This window comes from Salmo salar, chromosome 05 (assembly GCF_965601325.2).
Source record: "Salmo salar chromosome 05, fSalSal1, whole genome shotgun sequence".
Taxonomy (NCBI): Eukaryota; Metazoa; Chordata; class Actinopteri; order Salmoniformes; family Salmonidae; genus Salmo; species Salmo salar.
Window position 1 is genome coordinate 90,737,501 of NC_138295.1, and position 14,282 is coordinate 90,751,782.

The 14,282-nt window shown below is 43.8% G+C and overlaps 2 protein-coding genes across 3 annotated transcripts in view; one reads left to right on the forward strand and one right to left on the reverse strand.

The window, feature by feature from the left end:
• Positions 1 to 4,133, forward strand: part of LOC106573026 (autotaxin) — a 61,745-nt gene extending 57,612 nt beyond the window's left edge. For both annotated transcript variants that reach the window (XM_045719306.2, XM_045719308.2), the window contains exons 23-25: positions 1 to 76; positions 2,802 to 2,955; positions 3,395 to 4,133. The exon at positions 1 to 76 is cut by the window's left edge and continues 57 nt beyond it. In XM_045719306.2, coding sequence (XP_045575262.1) covers positions 1 to 76; positions 2,802 to 2,955; positions 3,395 to 3,565 — 401 coding nt within the window. In that variant the 3' untranslated portion in view covers positions 3,566 to 4,133. The remainder of the gene's footprint in view (positions 77 to 2,801; positions 2,956 to 3,394) is intronic.
• Positions 4,134 to 6,418: 2,285 nt separating this feature from the next.
• LOC106598655 (CCN family member 3) lies at positions 6,419 to 13,521 on the reverse strand. Its single transcript, XM_045719309.2, has 5 exons — positions 13,376 to 13,521; positions 13,022 to 13,250; positions 12,406 to 12,660; positions 11,429 to 11,649; positions 6,419 to 8,903 (listed from the first exon to the last, which is right to left on the reverse strand). The coding sequence occupies exons 1-5, from the start codon at positions 13,424 to 13,426 to the stop codon at positions 8,610 to 8,612; spliced, it is 1,050 nt and encodes a 349-aa protein (XP_045575265.1). The 5' UTR covers positions 13,427 to 13,521; the 3' UTR covers positions 6,419 to 8,609.
• Positions 13,522 to 14,282: the final 761 nt, after the last annotated feature.

Genomic DNA, 14,282 nt, shown 5'->3' on the forward strand with positions numbered 1-14,282 from the left:
GGCTCAACTTGATCTGTGGGCCCATATTTGACTACGATTACGATGGTCTGAGAGACTCGGCAGAGAAAATTAAACAGTAAGGGCTTTTGATCTTCACTGCTAATACTGACATACAGGCTACGTCCCAAAAAGGCCGCTATTATAGTGCACTATTATAGTGCTGGTCAACAGTCGTGCACTTTAACCTCTACGGGATTGGTGTCCGGTTGAGCTAACGTGCGCTAATTTGATTAGCATGACATTGCAAGTAACAAGAAAATTTCCCAGGACATAGACATGTCTTATACTGGCAGAAAGTTTAAATTCTTGTTAATCTAACTGCATTGTCCAATTTACAGTAGCTATTACAGTGAAAGAATACCATGCTATTGTTTGAGGAGAGTGCACAGTTATATACTTGAAAATGTAGCAAACAAATTAGGCAGATTTGGGCAGATTTGATACAACATTTTGAACAGTCCTTGAATCAGTCTAAAACTTTGCACATACACTGCTGCCATCTAGTGGTCAAAATCTAAATTGCGCCTAAACTGCAGTAATACATTGTGGCCTTTCTCTTGCATTTCAAAGATGACGGAACAAAAAAACGCATGTTTTTTTCTTTGTATTATCTTTTACCAGATCTAACATGTTATATTCTCCTACATTCATTTCACATTTACACAAACTTCAAAGTGTTTCCTTTCAAATGGTATCAAGAATATGCATATCCTTGCTTCAGGTCCTGAGCTACAGGCAGTTAGATTTGGGTATGTCATTTTAGACGAAAATTGAAAAAAAAAGTGTCCGATCCTTAAGAGGTTTTAAAAGGAATAGGATTTAAATTGGGAAGCATCCACAATACTGCATAGTACTGTACAGTCGTGGACAAAAGTTTTGAGAATGATACACAAATATTAATTTTCATAAAGTCTGCTGCCTCAGTTTGTATGATGGCAATTTTCATATACTCATGAATGTTATGAAGAGTGATCAGGTGAATTGCAATTAATTGCAAAGTCCCTCTTTGCCATGCAAATGAACTGAATCCACCCAAAAAACATTTCCACTGCATTTCAGCCCTGCCACAAAAGGACCAGCTGACATCATGTCAGTGATTCTCTCGTTAACACAGGTGTGAGTGTTGACGAGGACAAGGCTGGAGATCACTCTGTCATGCTGATTGAGTTTGAATAACAGAATGGAAGCTTCAAAAGGAGGGTGGTGCTTGGAATCATTGTTCTTCCTCTGTCAACCATGGTTACCTGCAAGGAAACACGTGCTGTCATCATTGCGTTGCACAAAAAGGGCAACCATTTATCGGATCATCAAGAACTTCAAGGAGAGCGGTTCAATTGTTGTGAAGAAGGCTTCAGGGCGCCCAAGAAAGTCCAACAAGCGCCAGGACCATCTCCTAAAGTTGATTCAGCTGCGGGATCGGGGCACCACCAGTACAGAGCTTGCTCAGGAATGGCAGCAGGCAGGTGTGAGTGCATCTGCACGCACAGTGAGGTGAAGACTTTTGGAGGATGGCCTGGTGTCAAGAAGGGCAGCAAAGAAGCCACTTCTCTCCAGGAAAAACATCAGGGACAGACTGATATTCTGCAAAAGGTACAGGGATTGGACTGCTGAGGACTGGGGTAAAGTCATTTTCTCTAATGAACCCTTTCCGATTGTTTGGGGCATCCGGAAAAAGCTTGTCCGGAGAAGACAAGGTGAGCACTACCATCAGTCCTGTGTCATGCCAACAGTAAAGCATCCTGAGACCATTCATGTGTGGGGTTGCTTCTCAGCCAAGGGAGTGGGCTCACTCACAATTTTGCCTAAGAACACAGCCATGAACAAAGAATGGTACCTACACATCCTCTGAGAGCAACTTCTCCCAACCATCCAGGAACAGTTTGGTGACGAACAATGCCTTTTCCAGCATGATGGAGCACCTTGCCATAAGGCAAAAGTGATAACTAAGTGGCTCGTGGAACAAAACATCGATATTTTGGGTCCATGGCCAGGAAACTCCCCAGACCTTAATCCCATTGAGAACTTGTGGTCAATCCTCAAGAGGCGGGTGGACAAACAAAAACCCACACATTCTGACAAACTCCAAGCATTGATTATGCAAGAATGGGCTGCCATCAGTCAGGATGTGGCCCAGAAGTTAATTGACAGCATGCCAGGGCAGATTGCAGAGGTCTTGAAAAAGAAGGGTCAACAGTGCAAATATTGAGTCTTTGCATCAACTTCATGTAATTGTCAATAAAAGCCTTTGACACTTATGAAATGCTTGTAATTATACTTCAGTATCCCATAGTAACATCTGACAAAAATATCTAAAGACACTGAACAGCAAACTTTGTGGAAATTAATATTTGTGTCATTCTCAAAACTTTTGGCCACGACTGTACTTCTCAATGGGAAGTCAGACCCAACCTCGTTTTACATCAGAATTATTTGGAACAGTCATTTCTCTTTCCTGTCCTGCACAAGGCCAATATTGTATTTCGTATTTTACTCATTCATCAAAAAGAGGCAAATAAAGTGTATTGTCATGGAAATGATCCAGCAAAATGTAAAATGTAGTTGTAGAGCCACCTAGTGGCTAAAATCTGTTGGTAAAAAAGATCTGTACTTCTGTCTCTATTCAATCGTCACCGTCATAATGTCACTGAACCTCACATTGAGCCTTTATGTGATAGAATGTGTGTTCTCTGTCTGTGGGACTATGCTGTCTCATAGTTACTGACTGTCCTCTGGCTACATACAGTCTACCATGAACAAATATTCAACCTCCTTTGGTGATCTTCACATGTATTTGTCTACAGGTATGGAAGTGGTTCAGGGCCCATCCCAACCCACTACTACTGTGTGATAACCAGTTGTCTGGACTTCACCCAGGCTGAGGATATCTGTTCTGGACCTCTTAGCAGCTCTGCCTTCATCCTACCACACCGCTCAGACAACGACGAGAGCTGCAATGTGAGTCCCTGGTTACGTCCAAAATGGCGCCCTAACACCGATATAGTGTAGTACATAGGGCTCTGATCAAAGGTAGTGTATTGTGTAGGGAATAAGGTGCTATTGCCTCACACACACACACAGAGAGAGAAAGAAATTGTGAGAGAGAGAGACAAGAAAAGGGCAACCAGTGAAGAATAAACACCATTGTAAATACAACCCATATTTATGTTGATTTATTTGCACATTGTTACACTGTATATAGACATATGACATTTGAAACGTGTCTATTCCTTTGAAACTTGTAATGTTTACTGTTCATTTCACTTATCTATTTCACTTGCTTTGGCAATGTAAACATATGCTTCCCATGCCAATAAAGCCCATTGAATTGAGATCTCAGAGCATCATGAAATGTGCAGGTAGCTGACGTTGTGTGATGTTGTCTTCGTCCCCCCAGAGCTCTGAGGAGGAGTCTAAGTGGGTGGAGGATCTGATGAAGCTGCACACGGCCCGGGTCCGAGACGTAGAGATCCTCACGGGCCTGGACTTCTACCGCCGGACTAGCCGGAGTTACCCTGAAATCCTCTCACTGAAGACTCACATGCACACGTATGAGAGTGAGATCTAAACCACTGTCTACCTACCCTCTCCTGTCTGTCTACCCTCTCCTGTCTGTCTACCCTCTCCTGTCTGTCTACCCTCTCCTGTCTGTCTACCCTCTCCTGTCTGCCTACCCTCTCCTGTCTGTCTACCCTCTCCTGTCTGTCTACCCTCTCCTGTCTGTCTACCCTCTCCTGTCTGTCTACCCTCTCCTGTCTCCACCACAGCTCCGATGGTCTAGTGTATATTTTTGAATATGTCGTGTTTTGTTTTTTCACGTGTTATTCTAAATGTTTATTCATGGCTGTTCTGTTCCTCTGTAATGTAACACATTTCCTGTCCCTTTCTTTTGATGATTAACAAGCATGAATTGAATTTCCTTATTTGTTGTTACTTGTATTGATAATGTGGTGTGTGTGTGTGTGTGGTGTTTGTGATGAATGTCTTGCTGGTGATGGCTGAGAGTACTGTGTTAATAATAATAAGCTCTGTCTGTACTGTGAACAATAATGATATCCTTTTAAATATGTACCGGACAGCTGTGTGATCAACTTATTTATGCCTAATGTTTTAATCCAATAAACCTTTTTGTACTACCTCGTCTGTCATCGCGGTGTAACGGGGAAGTTGGCAGCAAGGTCAGAGGTCATTGCTGCTCAGCATTGTAGGTTTGATTTAACGCCAACAAAATGAGTCAATCAATAGAGCCTGTTCCTGTCGTTGGGAGATTTCATTTCAGTAAGAAATGGGTTTAGTGACAGGCTCTAATGTTCCTGTCGTTGGGAGATTTCATTTCAGTAAGAAATGTGTTTAAATGGGTTTAGTGACAGGCTCTAATGTTCCTGTCGTTGGGAGATTTCATTTCAGTAAGAAATGTGTTTAAATGGGTTTAGTGACAGGCTCTAATGTTCCTGTCGTTGGGAGATTTCATTTCAGTAAGAAATGTGTTTAAATGGGTTTAGTGACGGGCTCTAATGTTCCTGTCGTTGGGAGATTTCATTTCAGTAAGAAATGTGTTTAAATGGGTTTAGTGACGGGCTCTAATGTTCCTGTCGTTGGGAGATTTCATTTCAGTAAGAAATGTGTTTAAATGGGTTTAGTGACGGGCTCTAATGTTCCTGTCGTTGGGAGATTTCATTTCAGTAAGAAATGTGTTTAAATGGGTTTAGTGACGGGCTCTAATGTGTCATTACAGAAACCCTGGTTAGAATCCAGGCTTTATGTATTACAACCGGCCGTGATTGTAAATAAGAATTTGCTATTAACTGCCTTGCCTAGTTAAATAAAGGTTACTTTTTTTTTATTTTAATGGCAAGAGATACTGACAGGCTTTTAACTTGTAGTCTACACACTACAGAAATGCCTACCTACAACATTCTTCCAAGGATGAAATCTAGGAAGTGCATCTGGTCTGACTCAAACCTGCTAAGCTCAGTGGACGTACAATAAAGGTTTGAATCGAGGCACATCTGATTACACTGCAAACACCAGTCTGTCTCAACACTACAGTGATGATATACTGTAGTTTTCTCACTAATTTATCTCAGTGCGAGAGACAAGAGAAAATGTATTTTACCAGCTGGCTGCCTGTAAATGACTGGACACCCTGTGTACTGTACGTCCTGAATGGTAATATATTCTCTACATAGGCTGCGTTTACACAGGCAGCTCAATTCTGATATTTTTCCCCCACTATTTGGTCTTTAAAACAATCACATCAGATCTTTTTCAGAGGTGTTCTGATTGATCAAAATTCAGAATTAGGCTGCCTGTGTAAACGCAGCCATGGTGCATACTTTTGACCAGGGCCCATAGGGATTATATAGGGAATAAGACCCGATTTGTCTTTGTTTATGAACGGTCACTCATACTAATGGTCCTGCTACACTATAGCCATTGGGCGTCCAGCATTGCAATCAGCCATTGGGGAAATGCTTCCTTTGAAATGAAAGCTGTTTCACTGCCCGTGTTGCGGGCAATGGCAGCGTCCAATTATTGATGGTTGACGCGCATGTTAATTCTATCTTGTGAATTGAAATAAAGTTAATTTTGGTTGCATTTGGCCTCGGCTATACAACACTGGTTATTTTACTAAGATTTATGAAGTCAAGAAGCGACTACTGTTAGTTAACTAGCTACACTGACTACCTATGTTCACAATGTAAACAAAAGCAACGTGTGTAATTTGAGTATCATTTAGAACAACACTAGCAACAATTTAATGAGTACATGCGGAAAACTGGGCTAACAGCTATTGTACTTACGAATAATAGATGAATATGGTACAGTGCAGTAGGGGAAACTAGAATAAAGACGCTCTTCCCCTCTGCTATTCTCCGCTCCCAAATCAACGTGCTGTGTGTAGCAGGTAGAACGTCACATTGACACGACGCGGACGGCAACGCGACGCTTCTATTGGAGCTGAAGTGTGACGTGCTGTACTTTTCCAGTTAGCGCGACAGACCACCAAGAGAGGACAGTGTGCCGACCAGGGACTCTGCAGTTATGGTCATGGCTAACTTTTACTCTGGATAAGAATAACAATACAGGTCATGGTTCCTTTTTCTTTCCTGCACTTGTTAAATATCCCACAAGGTGTCGCTGTTTGCTGTATCGTGGTTTTATGCACCAGTTCTGGGAGAGTTTTGAGCGTTCAGTAACTTCACTGACTAGTAAAAGAAGCGAGTGTTGGAAGTTAGAACGCACCATAGTCTCTAATAGTCATAAAGCATGTTATGTCGCATTCATTCGACGGGTTGTCACTAAACTATGCATTAACCTTATATGAAAGGTGGTCAATTTAATGTACATCAACTGTTGTCCATCAATCTATCTACACAGTATATCATGATGGTTGGAATAAAGAGAAACAAATCAGAAGTTATAGAAAATATACATATTTAATGTCAAATCATGAGTAAGTACAGTATTATTATAATGACCGAAAAGGCTGGGCAAAACACAACCAGAGTAGACGTACAGACACTATATAGAATTCATATTTACATTTGGTTTATAAAGACATACAGACACAATATAGAATTCATATTTACATTAGGTTTACAAAGACATACAGACACTATATAGAATTCATATTTACATTTGGTTTACAAAGACATACAGACACTATATAGAATTCATATTTACATTTGGTTTACAAAGACATACAGACACTATATAGAATTCATATTTACATTTGGTTTACAAAGACATACAGACACTATATAGAATTCATATTTACATTAGGTTTACAAAGACATACAGACACTGTGTATTTAATACACGCTCGTGCCAACTATACAGTAAAGTATTTACATAACTTGTATCTTTCTACAAGAGACGACTGGATACAAGCCTTTGGAAGAGACCGTAGAGGAGTAGAAAATTAACATCCTGTTTTAGGAGAATCTACATTGCATTGCAGTCAATGACAGTATACCAGAACTGGGTGACATATATATGCCAAAGACTTTGGAGTTGCACTTGACTTAGCTTGCCCTGTACAATGGAACCAATGGAATAGTCTCATAAACTGCCAACTCAACCCACAGCCTGCACACTGGTCAAGTTAAATCATCTCAAGTATTTGACACATGTATTTGACCCAGGTCTGAAGTGTACGGGGCGGGGCTAGAGGTCCAAGAGCGGAGACTTACAGGCTGGCTGTAGAAAGCGGCAGTACATTATGAGAACAACCTTTGACCTGGCTGTCGACATGACTGTTGTGTGGGCCAAGACCAGGTTGACTGGAGAGCCTGGGAGAGGGCAAGAGTCTGCAAACATCTAAAAGGTCAAAGGTCAGTGGAATGAGGGGAATAGAAACACAGGTTTTCACCAGAACAAATACAACAGTGAGCAGGTGTTGCTTTCATGAGACATTTGTTTGTGACGTGCAGCTGGAAAACTGTTGGACGTGCATACATTGCACTTGAAACGATTGTAGGTAGCCTAACCGCTATTTCGGAAATACCTCTGGGACAGTCAGAGGCTGTCTAAAACTGACCCAGGAGCTGTGTATGATCACTGAGACCGTTTGAGTCAGAGGCTGTCTAAAACTGACCCAGGAGCTGTGTATGATCACTGAGACCGTTTGAGTCAGAGGCTGTCTAAAACTGACCCAGGAGCTGTGTATGATCACTGAGACCGTTTGAGTCAGAGGCTGTCTAAAACTGACCCAGGAGCTGTGTATGATCACTGAGACCGTTTGAGTCAGAGGCTGTCTAAAACTGACCCAGGAGCTGTGTATGATCACTGAGGCCGTTTGAGTCAGAGGCTGTCTAAAACTGACCCAGGAGCTGTGTATGATCACTGAGACCGTTTGCAGTAAGCAGAAAAGGAAAACTCTGTTGTTGTGATACACTAAAGCACAACGTTTCCCGTTATATCAGATGCAGAATGCATGCTCATCCATTCTGTAAAGGTAGCTAAGTGCTGACTGTGAGAATCTCAATTACATACTCCTCGCGTCCTCTTTCCTCTCTCCTCACGCCCTCTCTCCTCGCGCCCTCTCTCCTCGCCTCCTTCTCAAAACCCATTGGAAAAGAATGTCAGAAGGGAGGGACATCTGGCTTTCTCATGAAATGGGTTTTGAGAAGGAGGTGAGGAGAGAGGACGCGATAAGTATGCAATTGAGATTCTGCCTCCTGAGACCAACCATACACCTTCAGGGATATGTTGTCAAGAACATTTAGAGTCATGAACGTGTAGAGTCACCTGACTACAGCGTTGTCCCTGGGACAGTGTTATAACCTGTAACCGCTGTAGACCAGGTCTGATGGCTGATACACAGCATTGTCCCTGGGACAGTGTTATAACCTGTAACCGCTGTAGACCAGGTCTGATGGCTGATACACAGCGTTGTCTCTGGGACAGTGTTATAACCTGTAACCGCTGTAGACCAGGTCTGATGGCTGATACACAGCGTTGTCTCTGGGACAGTGTTATAACCTGTAACCGCTGTAGACCAGGTCTGACGGCTGATACACAGCGTTGTCTCTGGGACAGTGTTATAACCTGTAACCGCTGTAGACCAGGTCTGACGGCTGATACACAGCGTTGTCTCTGGGACAGTGTTATAACCTGTAACCGCTGTAGACCAGGTCTGATGGCTGATACACAGCGTTGTCTCTGGGACAGTGGTAGTGGCAGGCGCAGGTGTTGATGAACATCACGGCTTTCTTGATGGCTTTACCCCGAGCACACTGGAAGTCCACCTGCACTGTCTCGGTGCTGTGGGGGGTGCAGCAGCGCCCGTCCGTACACACACCACAGTACCGGGGCTTGTAGGTCAGGACGCTGGTGCAGTTCTTATAGCTGAACCGGATGGGTTTCACCGCCTTCTTCATCCTCAGGCACTTGCTTCCTCTCTGAGGATTTAGAGGGGGAAATGATTGTCAGTTGGTGAAACACTGAAATACTTCTTTCATGTATTTTGTCAGAGCTCTTGTGAGTTTTGTTAGTCGAAAGATTTGCAATGCATTTAGTCCGAATGGCGAAAAAAAACAACATATTGAACTTGAACTTCTATTCTTGAACTTCTATTCTAGCCTACCTTAGCAACATCCTTCTGCTGAAGCTGATGGGATTAGTACAGTGACAGTGGGTTGAGTAGCCTACCTTAGCAACATCCTTCTGCTGAAGCTGATGGTATTAGTACAGTGACAGTGGGTTGAGTAGCCTACCTTAGCAACATCCCTCTGCTGAAGCTGATGGTATTAGTACAGTGACAGTGGGTTGAGTAGCCTACCTTAGCAACATCCTTCTGCTGAAGCTGATGGTATTAGTACAGTGACAGTGGGTTGAGTAGCCTACCTTAGCAACATCCTTCTGCTGAAGCTGATGGTATTAGTACAGTGACAGTGGGTTGAGTAGCCTACCTTAGCAACATCCTTCTGCTGAAGCTGATGGGATTAGTACAGTGACAGTGGGTTGAGTAGCCTACCTTAGCAACATCCTTCTGCTGAAGCTGATGGGATTAGTACAGTGACAGTGGGTTGAGTAGCCTACCTTAGCAACATCCATCTGCTGAAGCTGATGGGATTAGTACAGTGACAGTGGGTTGAGTAGCCTACCTTAGCAACATCCATCTGCTGAAGCTGATGGGATTAGTACAGTGACAGTGGGTTGAGTAGCCTACCTTAGCAACATCCATCTGCTGAAGCTGATGGTATTAGTACAGTGACAGTGGGTTGAGTAGCCTACCTTAGCAACATCCTTCTGCTGAAGCTAATGGTATTAGTACAGTGACAGTGGGTTGAGTAGCCTACCTTAGCAACATCCTTCTGCTGAAGCTGATGGTATTAGTACAGTGACAGTGGGTTGAGTAGTCTACCTTAGCAACATCCTTCTGCTGAAGCTGATGGTATTAGTACAGTGACAGTGGGTTGAGTAGCCTACCTTAGCAACATCCTTCTGCTGAAGCTGATGGTATTAGTACAGTGACAGTGGGTTGAGTAGCCTACCTTAGCAACATCCTTCTGCTGAAGCTGATGGTATTAGTACAGTGACAGTGGGTTGAGTAGCCTACTTTAGCAACATCCTTCTGCTGAAGCTGATGGTATTAGTACAGTGACAGTGGGTTGAGTAGCCTACCTTAGGAACATCCTTCTGCTGAAGCTGATGGTATTAGTACAGTGACAGTGGGTTGAGTAGCCTACCTTAGCAACATCCTTCTGCTGAAGCTGATGGTATTAGTACAGTGACAGTGGGTTGAGTAGCCTACCTTAGCAACATCCTTCTGCTGAAGCTGATGGTATTAGTACAGTGACAGTGGGTTGAGTAGCCTACCTTAGCAACATCCTTCTGCTGAAGCTGATGGGATTAGTACAGTGACAGTGGGTTGAGTAGCCTACCTTAGCAACATCCTTCTGCTGAAGCTGATGGTATTAGTACAGTGACAGTGGGTTGAGTAGCCTACCTTAGCAACATCCTTCTGCTGAAGCTGATGGGATTAGTACAGTGACAGTGGGTTGAGTAGCCTACCTTAGCAACATCCTTCTGCTGAAGCTGATGGGATTAGTACAGTGACAGTGGGTTGAGTAGTCTACTTTAGCAACATCCTTCTGCTGAAGCTGATGGGATTAGTACAGTGACAGTGGGTTGAGTAGCCTACCTTAGCAACATCCTTCTGCTGAAGCTGATGGTATTAGTACAGTGACAGTGGGTTGAGTAGCCTACCTTAGCAACATCCTTCTGCTGAAGCTGATGGTATTAGTACAGTGACAGTGGGTTGAGCAGCCTACCTTAGCAACATCCTTCTGCTGAAGCTGATGGTATTAGTACAGTGACAGTGGGTTGAGCAGCCTACCTTAGCAACATCCTTCTGCTGAAGCTGATGGTATTAGTACAGTGACAGTGGGTTGAGCAGCCTACCTTAGCAACATCCTTCTGCTGAAGCTGATGGTATTAGTACAGTGACAGTGGGTTGAGTAGCCTACCTTAGCAACATCCTTCTGCTGAAGCTGATGGTATTAGTACAGTGACAGTGGGTTGAGTAGCCTACCTTAGCAACATCCTTCTGCTGAAGCTGATGGTATTAGTACAGTGACAGTGGGTTGAGTAGCCTACCTTAGCAACATCCTTCTGCTGAAGCTGATGGTATTACTACAGTGACAGTGGGTTGAGTAGCCTACCTTAGCAACATCCTTCTGCTGAAGCTGATGGGATTAGTACAGTGACAGTGGGTTGAGTAGCCTACCTTAGCAACATCCTTCTGCTGAAGCTGATGGTATTAGTACAGTGACAGTGGGTTGAGTAGCCTACCTTAGCAACATCCTTCTGCTGAAGCTGATGGGATTAGTACAGTGACAGTGGGTTGAGTAGCCTACCTTAGCAACATCCTTCTGCTGAAGCTGATGGTATTAGTACAGTGACAGTGGGTTGAGTAGCCTACCTTAGCAACATCCTTCTGCTGCTGCTGCTGTTTGTCGCAGGGCCTGACGATGCACAGACGCGTCTGCTTGACCATCTCACAGCGGGGGTTCTTGTTGGTGACCCGGGTGGAGATGCCCATGCCACAGGTCCGAGAGCAGGCGCCCCACTCCGTAGTCTGCTCTATGCAGTTAGTACTGGGGTCCCACGAGTCAATCCCCACTGTCTCCTCCTGTCTGTAGGCTGTACGGAAGGACAGGGAGGGACACACCGGATGAGACAGATGTTGTGACATGGGAAATACAGATGCACGCTAGATTGATTGATGAACATAAGAATTACTGGGCAAAAGTGCATAAGAGGAGACTTATGTTAGGCTGGTATTGGGATCTGTGTGGTTTGCATAATTGATTCCCCTACATTGGTGTATAATCGGTATACAGGTAATCCAATTCACAGTTCTATCGGAATCAATTTCTTTATGTGCCTAAAGTCCATTAATCACAGATTAAGAACGATCCAAGGTACATCACATTCCAGAGAACACGAAATGGAATGTTTTGGCTACAGAGGTCTACACAGAGGCTTCCTGGGATAAGTCAACTTGCTCTGTGAGTCTCTCTCTGTACTCTGAGGCAATTCGGCATTTCCCTTCACACAGAGCCAGCCAGGTCAACCTAGAGGCATGCAAGAATCTGTCTCTTGACTTTGTGGCTTGCACCAGAGTACCAGTCACGTCAGAAGTAGAGAGAAGTAGAGAGAGAAACTGCGTCCCACATGGAACCCTATGCCCTATGTAGTACACTAGAGAATTATTTGTTATTTAATTGTTATTTTTTACTTATCTATTTTTTTTACTTAACCAACAATGAAGTTTTAAGAAAAATAAGTGTTAAGGGCTTGTAAGTAAGCATCTCACTGTAAGGTCTACCTTCACCTGTTGTATTCAGCGCATGTGACAAATAAAATGTTATTTGAGTTGAGAGACTGAGTTCTTACCAGCCATGGCGAAGCTGCCCAGGGCACTGGCCTCTGGTTGGGGCTCACATACCCACTTCTCACAGCACTCCCCTGGGACCGCCACCTTCCTGGGTAGAGGGCAGTCAGGGCCCGGCAGCATCACATCCAGGTTACAGCGCGGCACGCAGGCGATCTGACCGTCCCTGCAGGTGCACTGGTACTTGCAGCTGGGGAAGAAGGTCTCCCCGTTCTGGTACACTGAACCGTCCAACAGGCAGATGTCTCCCTCGTGAGCTGTGGAAGAGAGGAGGACACAAGAAAAGCACAAATCATTATTTAACATTTTTAATTTCCAATACTCATATCTGGATAAAATCCAAAATGTCAGATGTTTAAGTGTTTGTGTCTTCAAATGAATGTAAATTGTTATCATCATCATCATCATCATCATCATCAATAGCTCTTAGATAGGGGCGGGTCCCCGCTGCCACACTTCGATTACCTTTGACCTTTTTCAAAAGGAGGCGAGAGAGTACAGAGGAGAGATGTACGCAGGAGTTGAGCAAATCCAATTGAGACAAGGCCAGGGAATCTACCCTGCTCTGACACCTACACTAGGACATCACTTGTTCAATATAATTAACAAATGACTCACCGACACAGACACCTGTCCTCTGGTGAACATCGGCCGTGTAGTCGCAGTTCAGACCCCTGTGTGTATCACAGGGATTTATTTCCGAGCACACCTCTCCTTTCTGCCTGGCACAGACCAGACAGCATGCGCAGTCATCCAGAATCAACTGGACCCTGGGGGCGCACATCGGAGGCTCCTGCGGACATAGGCACCTTGTCGGACACACCTGCGCCAAGATCTGGGAGCAAATCTGGGGAAAAAAGGGAAAACTGTGTTCAAATGTGATTTTTCAAAGTTGTTGCTCCTTGCTTTCATATTCTTCACATAATGTAGTTTGGATGAGCCTACTCTGTAACGTTAACTGAATTTATTTACCTGTGTTGAAATGTAGAAAATGAAAAGGGTTCTCTCTGCAAGCTTAGACATCCTGATTCAGTGAAAGGTAGTTTTCTCTTCGTAGAATTTTCCCTCCTTTGTGTCTTGCTGAAGCTCTGTAAATCCCTTTGGCGTGCTTCAGAAGTGTGTGCAGAGCCATTTATAACGGTCCTGTCTACGACGCGGTGACGCGTGAAGGAGGAATGGAGGAGGGGAAGGAGGAGGGATGGAGGAAGGGGATGATGGAGGGATCACCCCCCTGGCCCTGGTAGAGTCTGGGAATTCTGACATCTGATTGGATCAGGATGAGACTCACATTTTCCTGTTAGATCCTGAGTTCTTCGCACACAGAGGAAGGCTACGTTACTAGTATTTAGGACACATAAGCTCATTTGACAGTTTTATTGCTGCTATTCATATCAATAATAAACATTTTTCATGATCATTCAAATGAACCTACTTCAAACTAGTTCCTCTGTTCCCTGATTTTCATTATTGTGCTCATTACATCTCTGGAATTAAAATAGATCTAGTTTGACTGCAGAATTGATATCACACTGGTCGATCTAGTTTGACTGCAGAATTTATATCACACTGGTCGATCTAGTTTGACTGCAGAATTGATATCACACTGGTCGATCTAGTTTGACTGCAGAATTGATATCACACTGGTCGATCTAGTTTGACTGCAGAATTGATATCACACTGGTCGATCTAGTTTGGCTGCAGAATTGATATCACACTGGTCGATCTAGTTTGACTGCAGAATTGATATCACACTGGTCGATCTAGTTTGACTGCAGAATTGATATCACACTGGTCGATCTAGTTTGACTGCAGAATTGATATCATACTGGTCGATCTAGTTTGACTGCAGAATTTATATCACACTGGTCGATCTAGTTTG